The sequence below is a fragment of the Ananas comosus genome, linkage group 12 (assembly GCF_001540865.1).
Source record: "Ananas comosus cultivar F153 linkage group 12, ASM154086v1, whole genome shotgun sequence".
Classification (NCBI taxonomy): Eukaryota; Viridiplantae; Streptophyta; class Magnoliopsida; order Poales; family Bromeliaceae; genus Ananas; species Ananas comosus.
In genome coordinates this window covers 54,820-73,942 of record NC_033632.1, presented here as the reverse complement: position 1 = coordinate 73,942, position 19,123 = coordinate 54,820, and the positions used below count along the sequence as shown (strand labels likewise).

At 38.1% G+C, this 19,123-nt stretch overlaps 1 protein-coding gene across 6 annotated transcripts; it reads left to right on the top strand.

Annotated features, from left to right (window-relative positions):
- LOC109718383 (flap endonuclease 1-A) lies at positions 6,463 to 16,613 on the top strand. 6 transcript variants are annotated; one of them, XM_020244599.1, is made up of 17 exons: positions 6,465 to 6,764; positions 6,961 to 7,077; positions 7,405 to 7,463; positions 7,561 to 7,620; positions 7,726 to 7,779; positions 7,883 to 7,931; positions 8,065 to 8,112; positions 8,375 to 8,440; positions 8,800 to 8,850; positions 8,942 to 9,061; positions 9,130 to 9,214; positions 9,650 to 9,731; positions 10,632 to 10,740; positions 10,830 to 10,886; positions 11,030 to 11,076; positions 11,151 to 11,205; positions 15,568 to 16,055. In XM_020244599.1, the coding sequence occupies exons 1-17, from the start codon at positions 6,753 to 6,755 to the stop codon at positions 15,673 to 15,675; spliced, it is 1,179 nt and encodes a 392-aa protein (XP_020100188.1). In that variant the 5' UTR covers positions 6,465 to 6,752; the 3' UTR covers positions 15,676 to 16,055. The 6 variants fall into 6 exon arrangements, with proteins under 6 accessions (XP_020100187.1, XP_020100188.1, XP_020100185.1 ...); XM_020244596.1 differs by having other exon boundaries at positions 15,505 to 16,055; XM_020244601.1 differs by lacking the exon at positions 15,568 to 16,055 and adding an exon at positions 16,150 to 16,613 and having other exon boundaries at positions 6,466 to 6,764.

Here is a 19,123-nt window from a genome sequence, read left to right as displayed (position 1 = left end):
TGGAATGGAATAAGATGGGCGCTTTCAATGATATAATAATAATAATAATGATGATGATGATGATGTTGTGAGTGTGAGTGAATCTACGTAGAAGAGTCAAAATACATTCCTTGGATGGACCGAAACTAAAGAAACCTTCCAAGATTCGCTGTAACCAGATTAAGATTTGTTTTTCTTCCATGATATGTTGGTTTTTTTTTGTTTTTTTTGTTTGTTGGGGGCGAAACTGCCCGTAGGCTTTTGTATATGGTGTTATGGTGTTATCCGTGTGAATCGGTGCAAGAGAGTCGATATACATTCTTTGAATGGACGGATAGAAGGAGACGTTCTAAGATTCACTATATCTAGATTAAGATTTGTTTCCTTACCTTTAAACTACTGATATTTGCACAGAGAACGACAGGAATGTTGGTGGCTTCAAGTTTCAACTATACTATTTTAATGGTACAAATTTTTAACTTATTGGAATTGTGGATTATTTTGATTCAGTTACTTAATTTTTAAAAATTTTAATTTTTTATCTGATTTTTTAATTTACTTAATTTGAACCATATAACGATACTTTAATTTTAAATTTTAAGCTAATTACTTATTTTAATAAATTTATAGTTATGAAAATTATGTGAAGTATACTGACTAAATATGTAAAGATAAATATTGCGCGCATTTAAAGTTTAAAGTCAAAATATCGTTGACTAAATTAAATCAAACAAATTGAAATGTCAGACGATAAAATCAAACATTTGAAAGGTTGGATACTCAATTCAAAATAATCTATAGTTCACATAAGTTATGTGCTTTTTACCTATTTTAATATATTTCTTCGAGTTTCAAAATCTTTTAGATTCATTACTAAGTCGATTGTTCTTAGATTTAATATTTTTTATTGCCCAAATTATTTATGTTATTACAAATTAATTTTTAAGAGGTTATAATTCAGGGTACACATCATGTGCCTTAGGGGTGGCAATCCGGCTCGCTGTTCGCGAGGCAGCTCGTGTTCGGCTCGCTCATTTAGTAAACGAGTCGAACACGAGCTGGATTTTTCAGCTCATTTAATAAATGAGCCGGAACACAAGCTGGGGTCAGCTCGCTCGTGTTCGGCTCGATAACAGCTCGAATACATATATTTTATATTTATATAATTTATTTAATTTATATTTTTATATATAAATAAATAATTATATATAATATATATTTTTATTATTTAATTTTTAGCAAAATAAAAATATAAATGCGAGCTCAATTATAAAAAGACTCATTTATATGTAAAGTTTCAACTATATAGGGTGCGTTTGGTTCGTATTATAAAAGATTACTAGAAATGAAAAGATGTCTGAGAATCTTATTCCTATTCATCCTATTACTAAAATATAAATTTTTAATGTTTGGTTCGCACGGTAATACTTAATTGCCATATTATTTAATATTACAAAAAATATACAATTAATTTATTTATTTTTTTAATAATTTTAGATATGCCTACTAAAAGTTTCAACATCTTTTTAGAAAAAAGGAGAGAGAGCATATTAGAGAGAGGAACATAATTAAAAAAATAGAAAAAGATTAGAGTCGAAATTAGAGGGAGTAAGAGAATTTGAAATTTTAGAAGAGAGAGAAAAAAGTTAGTTTAGAGAAAGAAAAAAAAGTTAAATTTTAGAGAGAAAGATAAATTTAGAGAGAGGTATGAGGTTAGAGTGTTAAGAAAAAAAATATCAATTAACCGGCGGGTGGGAGAAAGAAAGAGATTAGACATATTATGATTAGCCAAATCCATTAATATGATGATACCCATCCTCCTTCAAGGAAATAAGATTAGTACTTTGGTAAATCTTATTCCCAAGTGAATCCAATATTACCAACTAGATTACTTAGTGCGTTTAGCCAAACACCGTCATATTTTTTATTTCTATTGAATTACTAGGAATCTTTAAAGATAGCGTGAACCAAACGCACCCTTAGATCAAAGTCTAATAGATAAGATTTATTAAATTTAGTTTTTTATATATATTTAATTTATTTTAAAAATTTATTGTTCATTGGCCAATTCGTGAGCCAGCTCGTGTTCGGCTCGTTAATAAACGAGCCGAACACAGCTGAATTTTCGGGTCTGAATTTTTCGGCTCGAACTTTAACGAGCCAAGCTCGTGTTCCGCTCGTTTAATAAACGAGCCGAACACGAGCCGACCCCAGTTCGCTCGTGTTCGGCTCATTTACACTCCTAATGTGCCTTGACCAGCCAGCCTGCAGAATAGACGAATTTATAAATATTTTTAAAAAAAATTGAGGGAAAAAGAATTACATATAGTAATTAAAATTTTGAAGGGTGACTCCGAAATGTTACTATTACGTAAGGTGTATAGTTAATCTTGCCTAGAAATTAATTTTAGTTTAATTTTTCTATTTCTTTTTTTTTTTTTCAATGGAAGTCCTGATTTTTTTTTTCTTTGGTCACTTGTAGATTTGCTTCAGACTTTTTCCGTTCAACTGTTAAATTTGAGAAGAAAACAAAGATTGAGGGCCTATATGAAAAAATTGGTATGATTTATGAGCAATGCTATTTGTATATTCTAAAAACAAATGTATATCTAACACTTTTTTCATCTAAGAATCGCTATTATTTATTTGTCAAATTATTTTTTAAACTAAAATTTACTTATATTTCTATAAATTTTAAAATATCTGGATGTAGAATGTATATTCCTATAGGCAATGTTTGGATTGGGGATAAGAGGAGGGATAACTTCTTATCCCTCTTTATACCTAAACGCAAATTTTTATCCGAGAATAGTAGTTCTTGGATATCTAAAATAATCTGGTATAACTATTTTCACCAACACCTTCATTTTCTATATATAACTATCAATTATTTTTTTTATTCCATATTATCTATCCAAACGGTATTTTTCTTATCTCCGGGAACAACTTAATTTTCATCCAAACGCTATTTTTTTTTATCTCCATATATTTACTTGTATCTATCCCTATAATAGCTAGTTCTTGCTTATACTCGAACTAAACGGTACCCTGACTGTACAAGTAGTATTTTCATGATTTACGGGCTACAACCACTAAACAATTGGACTTGTATTGTTGGGACCTAAGATCTAGAAGGCGTAGATTCAGGCTCTATACATTGATAAATGCCAAATATTGTGACAACCAAGATTTCTGGTGCACTTATTCTTGATCGTACTCTTAACTTTAATAATTTTTAACAAGATTTAATAAATATACAATTAGAATTTTTTGTTCTAGTTTTTTTTAAAAAAAGAAAATCTCAGAAGCAGGAGTCCTTGACCTTCCCGTTTTGCTATATAGTGAAGTTACCAAAATAACTTTACTCTGGTGATTTACCCAAAAGCATTATTTAGACAACAATTAATCTATTGAATTATATGTTTAATATATTCCATAGCCAGATTAAACACGCATGCATGTATGAACAAAAAATATTTAAGATTTACCACTTTCTTTTTATTAAGTATAAGAATTCTTCAAATTAAGAAAAAAATTGAGTTCATACGGTGCAGGGTAGAGCGGTGATTGGGAAGTTTTCTTTTAGGTAATACATAAGCTACGGATAAAAATAAATTAAAGATGGATCAGATAATAAATTAATATATTATCTTCCACGGTATGCTGAGACAAATTCACACTTTTTTTTTTGTTGAGATATAGGTAGCACGCTACCCGCTTTATTTATTTTATTTAGAAATAAACTTAGCTGGAAATATGAATCAACTAGAATTCAAACTTGGGATCTCGAGTACCAACTATCAAATCCTTTGTCACTTGTTCTAGGAACGGTCGGTCAAATTCACACATTTTGTTGCTTTCATTTGTCTAGCAGCTGCATGAGAATCATAACACGTAAAGATTATTCTTCCATCAACATAGTAGGCGCCGTGTAGCCCTCTAGATTACCGAAAGTGCAATCTTATCTAACTAACAACCTAAATCGTGCGCATTGAGGCACATTTTCCTATTTAGTGTCTGTTGCTGTCATAGGAGATTAATGTTAAGGAAGGCGATACAAAAAGTAATGACGCCTTTGCTGTACCAATTTATGACATAAATAAAGTGGATAACGTGCTATTTATTTTTAAAAATAAATTTTATGGCACTCGTGACATTTTATAGATAACAAAATTGTTACCGCATTGCTAAAACAGATAGACGTACACGAGGGGCTCATAGATTTTTATTAACAAGCTAATCGCCAAAATTATTGTACTAAAGCAAGATGTCTTAAAAAAATCACAAAAATGTGAGATAATTTCGTCACTTTTCAACAGTATTTTTTTAAAAATATTTTTGTGATCTCAATTGCTAATACGTGCACCTCAGTACCGTGCACAACTAGAATGAGTACATTATAAATCATCTGAATCTAATCTTTAAAGATAGGGGCAGCAAAAGTCTAAAATGTGTTAAGCACTTTCCGCGGGATGTTCTAAATGTTCACCCGCGCCGCTGAAACAGTGACCAGCACAATGTCGTTCAAAGGTTGATTTTGATGACTATGTTTGAGAAAATGAGAGCGTTAGATACACATTTAGTTAAGGACAGAGATGCATGGAGCCCTTTTTTGAGAATTACTTTATGCTTTATTTATGCTGTTGGAATTATAGTTAGTTAATTCGGATTCGGTAAAAATTCGGTACGGATATAATTCGGATAAAATTTCTCTTCTAATTTTAAATTCGTTGAAAAATACGGTTAAAAAATGAATCTACTAATTACTCGGATACGTGGTTCATACGGATATTATACGTTCACTAATTAAAAATTCGGGATAAAAAATTCGGCTATTAAATTAAAAAAATTTTCTCTCAAAATTTATGCTTTTAGCATAATTACTCATATTTCTTAAGAATATAAAAAAACTACAAAATTAAGCTAATTAAGTAAAAATAGCAAACTATATTATGCCTCAAAATAAAAAATAAATTAAGTAAATAAGAGATTAAAATAATATATAAGAGATTAAATTTGTTTGATCGAGTAATTTTTTTTTGGGGGCGAGAGGAGGGCGAACGATTTGAAAAGGAATTTTATTTTTTTTTGTGTGCCAGGTTTGGATTTTGAAAAGTTTTTTTTTTATTTTTACTTTTCTCTGTTTCGGCTTTTGGGCGAACCGCAAGGCCTGCGCCCACGACCCGCGAGCGCGGCCCAGGCGTTGGCGCGAGGGCCCTTTTTTTGGGCGAATTATTCACGAATCGCGAATAATTCGCGAATAATTATTTTTTTCAAAAAAATATATTTTTTTTAAAATTTTTCAGAAAAATACAAATTCGGCGGTATAATTCGTTTTCTAAAAAAATCCGCGAATTAACAAACCATGGTTGGGATTAGCTTTTTGAGCTGGACCATGCGTGCGGGTGCGGCTACCTCTTTTTTTTTTTTTTTTTTTTTTTTTTTTGTTGGCACAGTTTGCCATTGAGGCCGCGCAGGGCCGCTGGAGCTGCAGCCTGCAGATGGGGTACCACCCGTACATGTTGCAAGGAAGAAGGGGTGTAATGTGGGCCGTGCCGGGCCTGACGGCCCATATTGTTTGGGCCGAAACTGGTTAGGGGCCGGTCCAGCCCGTTGACAATTTAATTTCGAATTGAGCCCTGCCGGGCCCAAATTGTCTATCCTCTGGCCTGACACTGCCCTTCGGCCCGGAAGGCACGGGCCGGGCCGGGCCATGCTTCGGACCGGTCTAATAAAATATTTATTTTTTAATTTTTTTAAAATATTTAAAAATATAAGTATTCAATATTTTTATTTAAATTAATATTTTGATTAAAATAATAAAATATTATACAAATAATTATACTAAAGTAAATATTTATTTTTTTAAAAAAAATAAATAAATTTGTATTATTTTTTTAAAAAAAAGATTTTGGTCAAGACTTTGGGAGGAGAGCTCCTGGGGAGGAGGGCCTCCCCAGGAGCTCAGACCACATGGATTGGGCGCCTTGGGCCATGGGGTCCGGGCCCGGCTGGCACGGCCGGCCGGGCCGCCCGCTTCCCATCTTCCAGGCACAGCCCAGGCCCGTTTTAGGCCGTATCGTGCCAGGCCATCGGGCTCCAAAAGGGAGGCCCAGTACAGCCCGGATCCTTGGGCCTTCCGGCCCGACACGAATGCTACAGTACTGTGTCGGATTGTAGCCCGGCTCGAAGCCGTGCCGGGCAGGGCCGCCCACGTGCCGCTTTCCTGTTTTACATCCGTAAACACAGCAGATTCAGCTTGTTATCCGACGCCCAACGGGTAAAGGTCATGGAATTCGGCCCATATGAGACGTAGCTAAAAAACAGGACTAGGGAGGGATGGCGATGTGGGCTGAAGGTCGGCCAGACTCCGAATCCTAAACTGGAGTGGGCCGAGAGACCCGGCTATCGGGCCCAACAAGGAAAAGAGTCGGGTTCGGGTTCGAGGATGAGGGTTGATTCGTTTTGGGTAAATTGGGTGGCAGGCGGGCGCTGGGGTCGGGCGGCGTCCTCGTCCAGTCAGGGAGGGAGGAGGGAGGTGGAGAGACGCGGGGCGAGCGGCGGTCGCGATTTATCCATCGCATCTGAGCCTCTCACTGGTGACTGGCCTGCGCACCCGCTTCCCACTTCACACTTCCCACCCCGTCAAGCAAGCTGCGACTGCGAGGCGGGAAAGCAGCGAGCGAACCGGAGAAATATCAAGTTAACAACCCCCCCCCCTCCAAACCCAAACACACTTCCCTCGGTTCGACCTCCGCCATTTCGCCGTCGCCATGGGCATCAAGGTTTAGGGTTTCCTTTTCCACTCCCTCCCTCTCCCTCTCTCTCTCTCTCTCTCTCTCTCTCTCTCTCTTTATGTATCTCTCGATCCCTAATCGTAGTTGTTTGCTAATGGTGGCCTTGTTGTTGTCTTTTTGTTTGTTGTTTGTTATTGTTGTTGTTGGTGGTGTTGTTGTTCCTGTTCCTCTCGGGCGACGCTAGGGTTTAACGAAGCTGCTCGCGGACAATGCCCCCAAGTCCATGAAGGAGCAGAAATTCGAGAGCTACTTCGGCCGCAAGATTGCCATTGACGCCAGCATGAGCATCTACCAGTTCCTGGTCTCCTTTTTTTTCCCCTTCTCTTTTGCTAGCGCCTGCACACTATGCACTAAGTTTCCTCGTTCCCTTCTCTTCGCTTAACTTTTGTACGGGTTGTTGCTGTATAATCTTCCATTTGCCATTAGAAATTCTTATTCTACATAATATTGCTGGATAGCAATTTGGTCTTTGTAAATGCTCAGGAAAAAAAAAAAGTTTTGATTTTTATAATGCTTAGCCACTAAAAAAAAGGTTTTTTTTTTTTTTTTTTTTTTTTTTTTTTTTTCCTTTTGTTAACTCTTTGTGGAATAGCTATGATTGGTGACTTGCCATTTATTTCGTTGGTAGATTGTGGTGGGAAGGACTGGAATGGAGACTCTAACCAATGAGGCAGGCGAAGTTACAAGGCGAGGACAGATCCCCTCTTATAACCGTATTATGTTGCTTAATTGTACATTAATGGAATTTTGTGTCTCTATTTTTTTTTTCTTCTTTTTTTGCCAGTCATTTGCAGGGTATGTTCAACCGGACGATAAGATTGCTAGAGGCTGGAATAAAGCCAGTGTAACTTCCTATTCCTTTCCCATTATGTCTTATCGTTCTTACTAATTGTTAGCATAATCGAGTTTTCTGAATCTTTATTTTTGTTTGTTCCGGGTGTTATGTCAGATATGTTTTTGATGGTCAGCCACCTGATTTGAAGAAACAAGAGCTTGCAAAAAGGCATTTATGAGTTTTCAATTGCTACATATTTCACTTTCCTCTTTTCTCCCCTTCTCTGTGGGTACTACATGTTGGATACATTATAAGCTATTGCAATATACAGGTTCTCAAAGAGGGAGGATGCCACCAAGGACTTGTCTACAGCCATTGAGGTAAGTTGCTATTCTTTAATAAATATCTTATTTTGGATGCTTGTTTCTTCTATGTAGTTTTTTCTTCTTGCTCATTGTTTGGTCAACCTTTCTCTATTTTGGTCTGCTTGTAACATTAATGTTGGTGCTGCAGGCTGGTGATAAGGAATCAATTGAGAAGTTTAGCAAAAGGACTGTCAAGGTACCCTTTTTTTTTTTTTTTCTGAAATGAAGTATGTAGAACTATGCTTGTTGGTCAAATGTCCTTCTTTCAAGTTTCATAATATGGAGCATTCTCTTGAGCATGTTCTGACATTTAAAATTGGATTACCAACTGCCTTTATAACAATTTGCTACCATACACAGCATACCCAAATAGTTCTTCATAAAAATGTATCTCCTAAGCAGAACTTAGGAAAATGAGTTTCTGTTAAGTCACTTTTTTCCCCCCTTTTTCTTGCTAGGTCACAAAACAACACAATGAAGACTGTAAACGACTCTTAAGACTGATGGGTGTCCCCATAATTGAGGTATTTTGATCAACACAATTCATTAAGTTGTTTTGTAGAGCTTCTCATTCATCCAAGTCTAAGGTAATAAGTCACAGAAACTTTCTGACAAAATCAATCTTTTCATGCACGAGTGGTTGTCATATTTATTTTTCTCATGTGAAAATAACTCTTAAGAGTGTTTGTACTACTTTTATCAACTGTATTTTTTAAAAAAATTGCATACCGTACTGTAAAATCATGGGATTAATGTGCTCCATCCTTAGATTTGCATGCCATACTGTAAAATCATGGAAATAATAATGCACCTTTGATGGACTTTTAAACACGAGATTTCAATGATGTTCGATTTGCTATGTTTTTCTTTTTGACTTCTACAGGCGCCTTGTGAAGCGGAAGCAGAGTGTGCGGCACTTTGCAAAAGTGATAAGGCAAGAGAGAAAAGTTATACTTGCCCAGTATTTATCATCTTTCTTTTGTCTCATTAGCGTTCACAAGTTTTATAGCTCTTATATACCACAGGTGTATGCTGTGGCCTCAGAAGATATGGATTCACTAACTTTTGGTGCTCCAAGGTTTCTTCGCCACTTAATGGATCCAAGCTCAAAAAAGATCCCAGTGATGGAATTTGAAATTGCAAAGGTAACTTGGTATGGTTGCATTGTGCTGATTTGTTCATCTTTAATTAACCAATTATGCTTGCTTTCTAGGTTTTGGAGGAGCTTGAGTTCACCATGGATCAATTCATCGACTTGTGTATTCTTTGTGGATGTGACTACTGCGATAGTATCAAAGGTACCTAGGCTTTGTATGTTTGACTTGTGTCTTGGGTGTGGGTAAAGGTGTGAGGAATGGGTTTGAGCATGAAAAATGCACCCTCGTTAATTGAATCATGCAAATAACATGTAATTCTCGTTGTTCTTATTCAATTATTTTGGTTTCTACTCGTGGATTAATAGATTTTAAATATGGGCAATTACCGAAGATTTGTACTCTTATATAGCTATCAAGTTACTGTCTACATTAATTCAACTTTGATAGCTATTAGATATTTATCCTCTATCTTAGTTTCTTTTGAATCATTATTGTATTATATTTTCTATTCAAATTAGTGCATTTTCCATCATCGTAGTTGATGGAATAATGGTACTTGTAAAAACCTATGATTAGCTTTCTTTATTTCTGGGGTGGAGACATTTTTCCTAATTCCATTATATGTCGTTGAAATAGGTATTGGGGGACAAACAGCTCTAAAGCTTATTCGGCAATATGGTTGCATAGAAAATATGCTGGAAAATATTAATAGAGAAAGGTGTGTTCGATGACATGTTTACTTAATTTTACTAGACTTATGCACCTTAGGTTTCTCTGCTCTGATAATTGACTGCAGTGTCCTTAAGAAGCATTTATTTTCATGTTCAATTTCTTTATCAATTTCTTTATCAGTTTCTCTGCTCTAAGTTAAGCTTACACAATCACTTAAAAATGGAATTTCTCACAAAATGATAGCAAAGCAAGAATATACTATATTTGTGAATGTAACTACTCGAAGACTTCCCTTCAGTGGAAGATTTTCTAATGGTTGCATATATCAAGATTGTTTCAAATAGTCACCATTCCCAAACATAGATATTAATTTGGTCAATATATTAAGATTGTTTCAAATAGTCACCATTCCCAAACATAGATATTAATTTGGTCAACATGAAAGGGAGGCAGTGGGTAAAATCCCTATTCCAGCTTTGATTCTCTAGAAGAGAAAAGAGAGAAGTGGTTGTGACTGCGGACAGAGGAGGTAGATGACAGAGAGAGACGGAGACCACTGTAACCCTAATTCCAGTTTTAATTCTTAACTCAACCTGAGACAAAAGTGGTTTAGTTGGTCTTATTATAGATGAGATCCCTCCTGATGCCTAATTTAAAAGAAATTCTTCCTAATTTAGACCCAAATCTACTCACGAAAATATAGGACACAAATAATTGGATCGACTAAAGACTGATTGGACTCAAACTCTATATTTCAACTTCAACTTTTTGAAGATGGTTGACAATGAAGTAATTTCAGGAACAAAACCAGAATGCTGAGCAATTATTCTACTCGTACATTGTGTCACCATTCTGGCGTCATCATCAAATCATAGACAGCGAGCTCTTTTTCACTTTTTAATTTTCATTTAGTTTGTCATAAGTGCATTCTGAAATCTCAATGCAGGTATCAAATACCAGAGGATTGGCCTTATCAAGAAGCTCGACGCTTATTTAAAGAACCTATGGTCTCTGTTGATATTCCAGAACTTAAGTGGACTTCTCCAGATGAGGAAGTAAAGGATGTTGTTCTAGACTATATTTTGCATTATCGGAGTTATTTAAATAAGAAGACAAACCTTTTTTAAAAAACTTTTTGCTTCAGGGTCTTGGAAATTTTTTGGTGAAGGAAAATGGTTTCAATCAGGATCGAGTGACAAAGGCATGTGCATTCTTTATGTCCAATAATGTTGTTTTCAATTCTTTATGTCCATGTGCATTCTTTATGTCCAATAATGTTGTTTTCATTGTAAGTTTGTTGATATCAGATGTTCGTTTTCTTTTCTCTTTTCTTCAATTTAATAGGCAATAGAAAAGATTAAAGCTGCCAAAAATAAATCTTCCCAAGGGAGGTAAGCACTTATAACACTACTATTTGAATATTCTTTTGTGGAGTGCTTGATGATATCATTTTGATTCCTCTCAGACTGGAGTCCTTCTTCAAGCCAGTTGTGAGCACGTCTACGCCTCTTAAACGGAAGGTATGGGCTGCAATAACTTGCACTCATCTTGATTCTGGATACACGTTCTCCGGGCACGCTAACAAATCCGCCGTATACAAAGAATTTTTCTTGTATACGAAGCAATAGCTGTATCTGAAACCAACAATACTACAAACAGTAGTGTAGAGTTGTAAAGAGACTAAGCAGGTAGAACGAACAAATCTCATATACAAACGAGATAACTAAGTACAGAAGTACTCGCTCCAGCGAGATCTAGCATCAGTATGTACAAAAGCTCAAAAGTAAACCAGGACTACCTGCAGCTGGTGATCCTCTATCTCAGCAACTCGTCGGGTAGGGCTCTAGTTCGCGACGCCCTTGCCTCGATCAGCCTCAGAAGACGCAGCAGCCGGAACAGCAGGCTCTGCAAAACACAAAGTAACAACTGGGCGTGAGAATTACTGTAAAAATAAGTAGTCCTCCGTGGGTACCGCCCTCAACTCATCGGTCCACCCACTAAGTCTACGGAAGGGAGCAAAGATAGTAGTAAATGCAGGAATAAAATCTACTGCTATGAAACACTACGCTATCAAGCTCTACACTAACCAACCGTAGGAAATGTCAAATCTGACCCAATCCAATCGGGACTGTAAGCATACCCGTCCCTGGGACTGTGAACACACCCGTCCCTGCCCAGTTGCGACTATCCAGCTACCTCTACACTAACTGATTCGTGGAGAGTAAGTCCAACCGGCATGAGCGACACCAACGCGAAAGCACAACGCCCGTCTCCGGAGTGGCACTCGTGGGAGCTACCCAACCGAGTATGCAGCGTATCTTTGTCGAGCTCAATCAGACTCTATCTCAAGCCACAGTCAAGTAACCGATTCTAATTGGTCTAACAACCAACAGGTAACGTGCTCTCGGCACAATCCGACGCCAAACAGGCGATACGGGTCCACCGTCAACTCCGACGGCACCTAACAGTCCGGAACAGCCTAAACGCTATTTTAAAAATTCACTCGGCATCCCCGCACGAGTGTAACTGAAATCTAAACTAACTGGAATTCTCAATATGATAATACTGCAACAGTATAAAATCATACAATGGCCCCTAGGGCTAAATCAGGTAGTTTAACATATGCCGATCATTATCGCGTTTTCTCCTAAGTCGAATCCAAGTCCAACATGTATATTTATGGTTACAAGTCATGTTCTCAATGCTGATTATTTTTAACCATGATACGATCAACAACCTGATCTACAACATGATTTACCAAAAATCCGAAAATCATACATGTCGACTAATATATACTTAGGAATAAACCGATGTAACCCACCTCGATCGCTAAACCCCGGCAACGAGGAGGTCACCAAAAATTCCCAAATCTACTGGAAAAATCAGGGTGTCCAGCTCAAGTTCGAAATCGCCCTGCACACATCGCAACGAAGAACTCCAACTCAAATTCTGTCCGAAACACAGCAGCAGAGGAGAACATAATTTCGACCCAGCTAACCTTCAACAAATCCAGCAAATAAGGGCTTCGTGGATTCCTCTCGAAATCCTGAATCCAACGAACCAAGTCCCGTCGAAATTCGACGTTCCTACGCTGAGTACGAGCCGAAACTCTGACGGTCGACGCTGAAAATCAGTAAAATCAGCATGCGAGCTCAAAACCGTGCGTTCAAGTAATCCAAGGAGGAAAGTTAGGTACCCACCTCGACAGCGAATCCAGCGCCGGTGCGACGTCGAGGACGGCGAAAACACCCCCTCGCCCAGCCTCCTCGCGATGTAACGACAGCAACCGTATGCTCGAACGGCTTCGCGGCGCGACGTCGACGTGGAAATCGAGCTCCGCGGCAGGACCCGAGCTCCTCCTTGCTTCGGCCGAATGGAGAGAGAGAGAATGCAAAAGTAAATAGAGTGCCACCCAGCTAAAGGATAAGTATGCATGGGGGGAAGAGGTTGCACGTGGCATCATAGCCACAATCAACACCAACTAAGTTCAATAATAATAATATATAAAAAAAAGGATACTACATTCTCCCCCGCTACAAAAAGTTTCGTCCTCGAAACTTAAACATACCTCAACTCGGAGAATCAAATAGATCGAGGTAGGACTCCCTCATGACCCGTCTCGGGCTCCCAGGTCGCCTCCCGCTCCTCGTGATGGCTCCACTGCACTTTCACGTACGGGATGACCCGGCTACGCAATTCTTTCGACTCACCCGCAAGAATCCGCACTGGTCGCTCCTCGTACCTCAGGTCCTCACCAATCTTGAGTGGAGTGAAGTCAATCACGTGAGAAGGATCGAAAACATATCTTCTCAGCGCCGAGACGTGGAACACATCATGAATCCTAGCAAGTCGGGGTGGTAGAGCAATCCTGTAGGCTACTGGTCCAACTCACTCCAATGCCTCGAAAGGGCCTACAAAACGTGGACTGAGCTTCCCACGTACTCCAAATCGGCGAATCCCTCTGGACGAATGCCCCTGCCGCATTCATGGAGCGATGTGGGTGAGAGGAGGACATTTGGGCCTGAGTTGTTGCTAGAGGCTGAGGAGAGGGTGAGAGTTGTTCGACGACACCTTCTGATAGCCCAGAGCCGACAGAGGAGCTATGCCGATACCAGGAGACGAGACTTGGAGTTCCAGGTTGGAGATCATGTATTCCTTAAAGTCTCGCCGTCCAGAGGGATTCGCCGATTTGGAGTACGTGGAAAGCTCAGTCCACGTTTTGTAGGCCCTTTCGAGGTATTGGAGCGAGTTGGACCGGTAGCCTACAGGATTGCTCTACCACCCCGACTTGCTGGGATTCATGATGTGTTCCACGTCTCGGCACTGAGGAGATATGTTTTCGATCCTTCTCACGTGATTGACTTCACTCCACTCGAGATTGGTGAGGACCTGGGGTACGAGGAGCGACCGGTGCGGATTCTTGCGCGTGAGACGAAAGAATTGCGCAGCCGGGTCATTCCGTACGTGAAAGTGCAGTGGAGTCATCACGAGGAGCGGGAGGCGACCTGGGAGCCCGAGACGGTGATGAGGGAGTCTTACCCCGATCTATTTGATTCTCCGAGTTGAGGTATGTTTACGTTTCGAGGACGAAACTTTTTGTAGTTGGGGAGAATGTAGTATCCTTTCTTTTATATATTATTATTATTGAACTTAGTTGGTGTTGATTGTGGCTATGATGCCACGTGCAACCTCTTCCCCCCATGCATACTTATTCTTTAGCTGGGTGGCACTCTATTTACTTTTGCATTCTCTCTCTCTCCATTTGGCCGAAGCAAGGAGGAGCTCGGGTCGTGCCGCGAAGCTCGATTTCCACATCGACGTCGCTCCGCGAAGCCATTCGCGCATACGGTTGCTGCCGTTACATCGCGAGGAGGCTAGGCGAGGGGGTGTTTTTGCCGTCCTCGACGTCGCACCGGCACTGGATTCGCTGTCGAGGTGGGTACCTAACTTTCCTCCTTGGATTACTTGAACGTACGGTTTTGAGCTCGCGTGCTGATTTTACTGATTTTCAGCGTCGACCGTCAGTGTTTTGGCTTGTACTCGGCGTAGGAACGTCGGATTTTGACGGGACTTGGTTCGTTGGATTCAGGACTTCGAGAGGAATCCACGAAGCCCTTATTTGCTGGATTTGTTGAAGGTTAGCTGGGTCGAAATTATGTTCTCCTCTGCTGCTGTGTTTCGGACAGAATTTGAGTTGTAGTTTTTCGTTGCGATGTGTGCAGGGCGATTTCGAACTTGAGCTGGACACCCTGGTTTTTCCAGTGGATTTGGGGATTTTTTGTGACCTCCTTGCTGCCGGGGTTTAGCGATCGAGGTAGGTTACATCGGTTTATTCCTAAGTATATATTAGTCGACATGTATGATTTTCGGATTTTTGGTAAATCATGTTGTAGCTTAGGTTGTTGATCGTATCATGGCTAAAAATAATCAGCATTGAGAACATGACTTGTAACCATAAATATACATGTTNGGGCGTGGCACTTTAGAATTATTCTATGAATATGTGGCAGATGATGTTTGGTAACTTGCTGTTCTTTTGCTTATGTCCAACTTTTTTAGTTACGTACTTATATGTACAGGGAAATGCTGCAAGTGTTTAAAAATTTGTTTCTTCTTTCACCTGAAGTAATACTAGGCCATGTGCGAGGAATGATTAGCTTTTGATTTTTACATTATGTGTGTCCTTTGGAGAAGTTGTTCCAACTTCTTTGTTGAGGTTTTTTGTATGTAACTATCACTTCCTTTAGTTGTGGTAGAAAGAAACTAGTAGGAAAAAGCACTGTAGAAATTAAGCTGAATGCGATCCAACTGGGTAACAGGAAAAAGGATGCAAGCTAGGCACTCCACAGCTAACGCTCAAGTCTAGTATGTTTACCATTCAGGTCTCCTCGAGGTCGAGCTTTCATATTGGTAGCTCGAAGCTGCCAAGGCCAGGGTGCCAGTTCGGATACCATAACGCATTATCCCTCACTTCTTGCTTCAGCACTTGAAGCCATAAAGCATCACTGGTCTTTGAACAGTGCATAGAAATTGTGTTGCTCTTTGATACTCGAAAGAGTGAACATTTCTGAACTTCAACTTGTACTTATTTACTCTTTCTAATATTTATCTGTTTATCTTAATTATGGTTATTGGTTCATATCACTATGAGGATGGATCATTGAAAGGAGTCTCCTCCACTATTATGTTGAGTAGAGAAACAGGTTCCTCTAAAATTAGAGTTGTCAAACAATTTGTAGCTTGCGTTGCCATCGTAAGTTGCAAACCGTGCTTCTTCCTTTCCATGCAAGAGAGAGCTGGTTTTCTTTTTAGCTTGTTTATGTTGTCTGAAATTGTTAATATAAGTTCACTATTGCTGTTTAAGTTGTTATTGTTCTCGTCAAGTTTCTTGTAATTTGTTAAATGTCTTCTTGCACGTGTTGCCCTTTGTAACTATTGGCTTTTATGCTTATATATCATCTCAGGAAACGACTGATAAATCGGCAAAGACAACTTCAAGCAAAAAAGCTAAGCCTGCTGGTGGAAAGAAGAAATAGTTTAAAATGCAAATTGAGTTTGAAACTAGGACAAAGAGTTCATTTTCAGCTGATAACTTAACCTATGTTTTGAGCTCACAAATGTTAATGTTCTTGTGTATTGTTCTGAATCGAGCTACAAAGAACTGCTTCGTTCTCAAGGTGAGCACTGTAAATTTTTCATAGCTTAATGCTGCTCGGAGTGTTTAACGCTTGAGTTTTACAGCCAAGTTGAAAACTAATTCAGACAATCTCCAGCAATCCATCCCACATGCAATCTGAGAATTCGCAGCAGGGCAATTGTAATCATAGGCTAGACCATATTTCGTTTTCGAAGTGTTTCACTCCGGTGCTTATAAAAATCATCAAATTTTAGTTGCTCAGTATATTTTGTGAATTTTTATTTTGTTGAACTACTGATTTTCACAGTCAACCTTATTTGAATGCTTTGATGGAGTTACAAACCAGCATATTCTCTTGTGATGTTTCGCACTCCGGAATGAAGGCGTGCGTAGTCGACAAAAGTTGCTAATTTCTTACTTTTTGGGAAGTTGCTAATTTCTTACTTTCGGCGCCTGGTTATCGGCAGTAATATCATGCGTTTGAGACTCGAAGAACTAACCTTGCTTGCCCCTGGAGAAAAAGATACTTCAATGACCAAATGCCGCTTGATGATACGGTGGATAAGATTAGTGTGAAGGTATTAGTCGTATGAACGATAGTCTATAATTATTTATGCTCACCGCTTCGTACGTTTCAAATTTGCATATAGACTTCTAGTGCTTTTTTGTTACGTGTAGTTAAATACTCTGTTACTACTAGCTATGGGTGCAAACTCAATTAACTGATGGTGTAATTTATGAAAATATTTTCATACAAGAGTTCTTTTTTCCGTTTTTCCCTTACGTGGAATGCACGTGTCGCCAGCGGTCCTAGCTGAAAGAGATTGCTTCCGATGCCAACGTTTTAATCTCAGCATGGCTTCGCTAGTGTACAGCGGTAGTACAGTACGTCTGCTGCTCAGACGATAAAGAATTATATACTAATATATACTACTATATATATATATAATATATTATAGGAGTGAGGCTACTATCCATGCGGCCAAGCACGGAGCCTCCGTGCTTAGCTCATTGTCGATTGTTGGCGACTTTTGAATGTCGACTCGCTCCGTTAAACTTGAATCTAGAGTATCTGTGGAGTACCATAGAAACATAAATTTTATTTTTTCGATATCATTTCTCTAGTGGATCGATGGGTCTCAATCAACAGAATTTCAATGACACGTCAGTACCGTTGCAAGGTTAACGGTGTAGATAATATTAAATCACGTGAAATTTTGATAGAAACTTCTTTATACTGATATAAAAAATCAATATCTTGTATTTAAAATTTTAATGATCATATTATTACATTTATAAGATTTATTTCAGCTGTTGATCTTGAGCCATACTTGCGTTCACTAAGCAAATATATCGTAGAAATCATAATAATTTACTTTTGTAGGTACTTCAAAGTATTCTATGATCAAGTTTACACGAGCCGATCGACAGATTTGAAAGTCGCAACATCGAAAACGACTGAAGTCACAGGAAGGCTCCGTGCTTCCGATAGCTAGTAGCATTACTCTATATAATATATATACCTATACTACCTTATATATATTATATCTATATGTTATATATTATATAATGATTGCTCCTATGTTTTTAAAGTACCAAATTATTGGTGCTTGTAGGTTTTCGGCACTGTGGATTAAGGATCGTGCGTTAAGCATGATGATGGGCCTCATAAGGGTTTATGTGGAGTGGTTGGTTGAATAGATATATAATCTAACGGTAAAATGATCAAAGGACAGAGAATTTAAGCGATAAAAAATTTACAAGCACAAGTGCTTGTACGTGTACAAGCATATAAGCCGGACTCATATAATATATATAATAGTATATATATATATATTACTCTATATAATTACGGCTACATATTCTATCCTATAGTACTGAGCTCACCGTACTATAGTCGTTTTGTTTTCGATCTTTAGGGCGTTCAACAAACATGCCACACCAGTTAAATATGATCTAGGGTATATGAATTCTTAGAAAAAATTTTAGTTTTCTTCGATATACCATCTTTACTTAGTAAATAAATTAATATCAAAATGGCGCGTGGAAATGAAAATCTTTAAAATTGAGGCATTAGGACTTTTAAATTCAAGATCAAGAATGTTAACCTTAATCTATATAGTTTAAAGTATTTTCTATCAAAATTTGAAGAAATTTAGATTCTTCTACACTGTTAAACTCCAAACTCGTCATAATAGCCATTGAAATTTGACAATTTTGAAATAGTTTGATCATAAAATAAACTATGTCGAAAAAATATAAAATTTTATTTTTAGAAACTTTAAATACCCTAGATCAGTTTTAACGGTGTGGATCGTTGATTTGAACGTTCTAAGATCGAAAACCAACACTATAGTACCGAAGCTCGGTACTATAGATAGTATAGTAGTCTAGCTCATATATATATATATATATATATATATATATATATATATATATATATATATATGCATGCATCGGGAGACGGATGTTATTCTGACGGAGGCCAACAACTGTAGTTTGTCTGCATATATATATATATATATGTGCTGGCCTCTTCCTGTCTTAACTCGTTAGCTTCGTTGTTTTATTTGCGCACCCGCAGAACTAGCTAGTAGTATCTTTTTACTTTTCTTTTTTCCTTCCTTTCTTTCTTTTCCTTTTACAATCATAAGGGATTACATAGAATTTCAATTAAACGCTTTTAGGCTTCAAGTAAAGATAATTTGAGAGAGAGGAGGGGTACGTGGTACTTTTAAATAAGCTACAATAGGGGGTGCACTTGAAGGCAACCTTTTTCTTCCCTCTATAACTAATGGCTC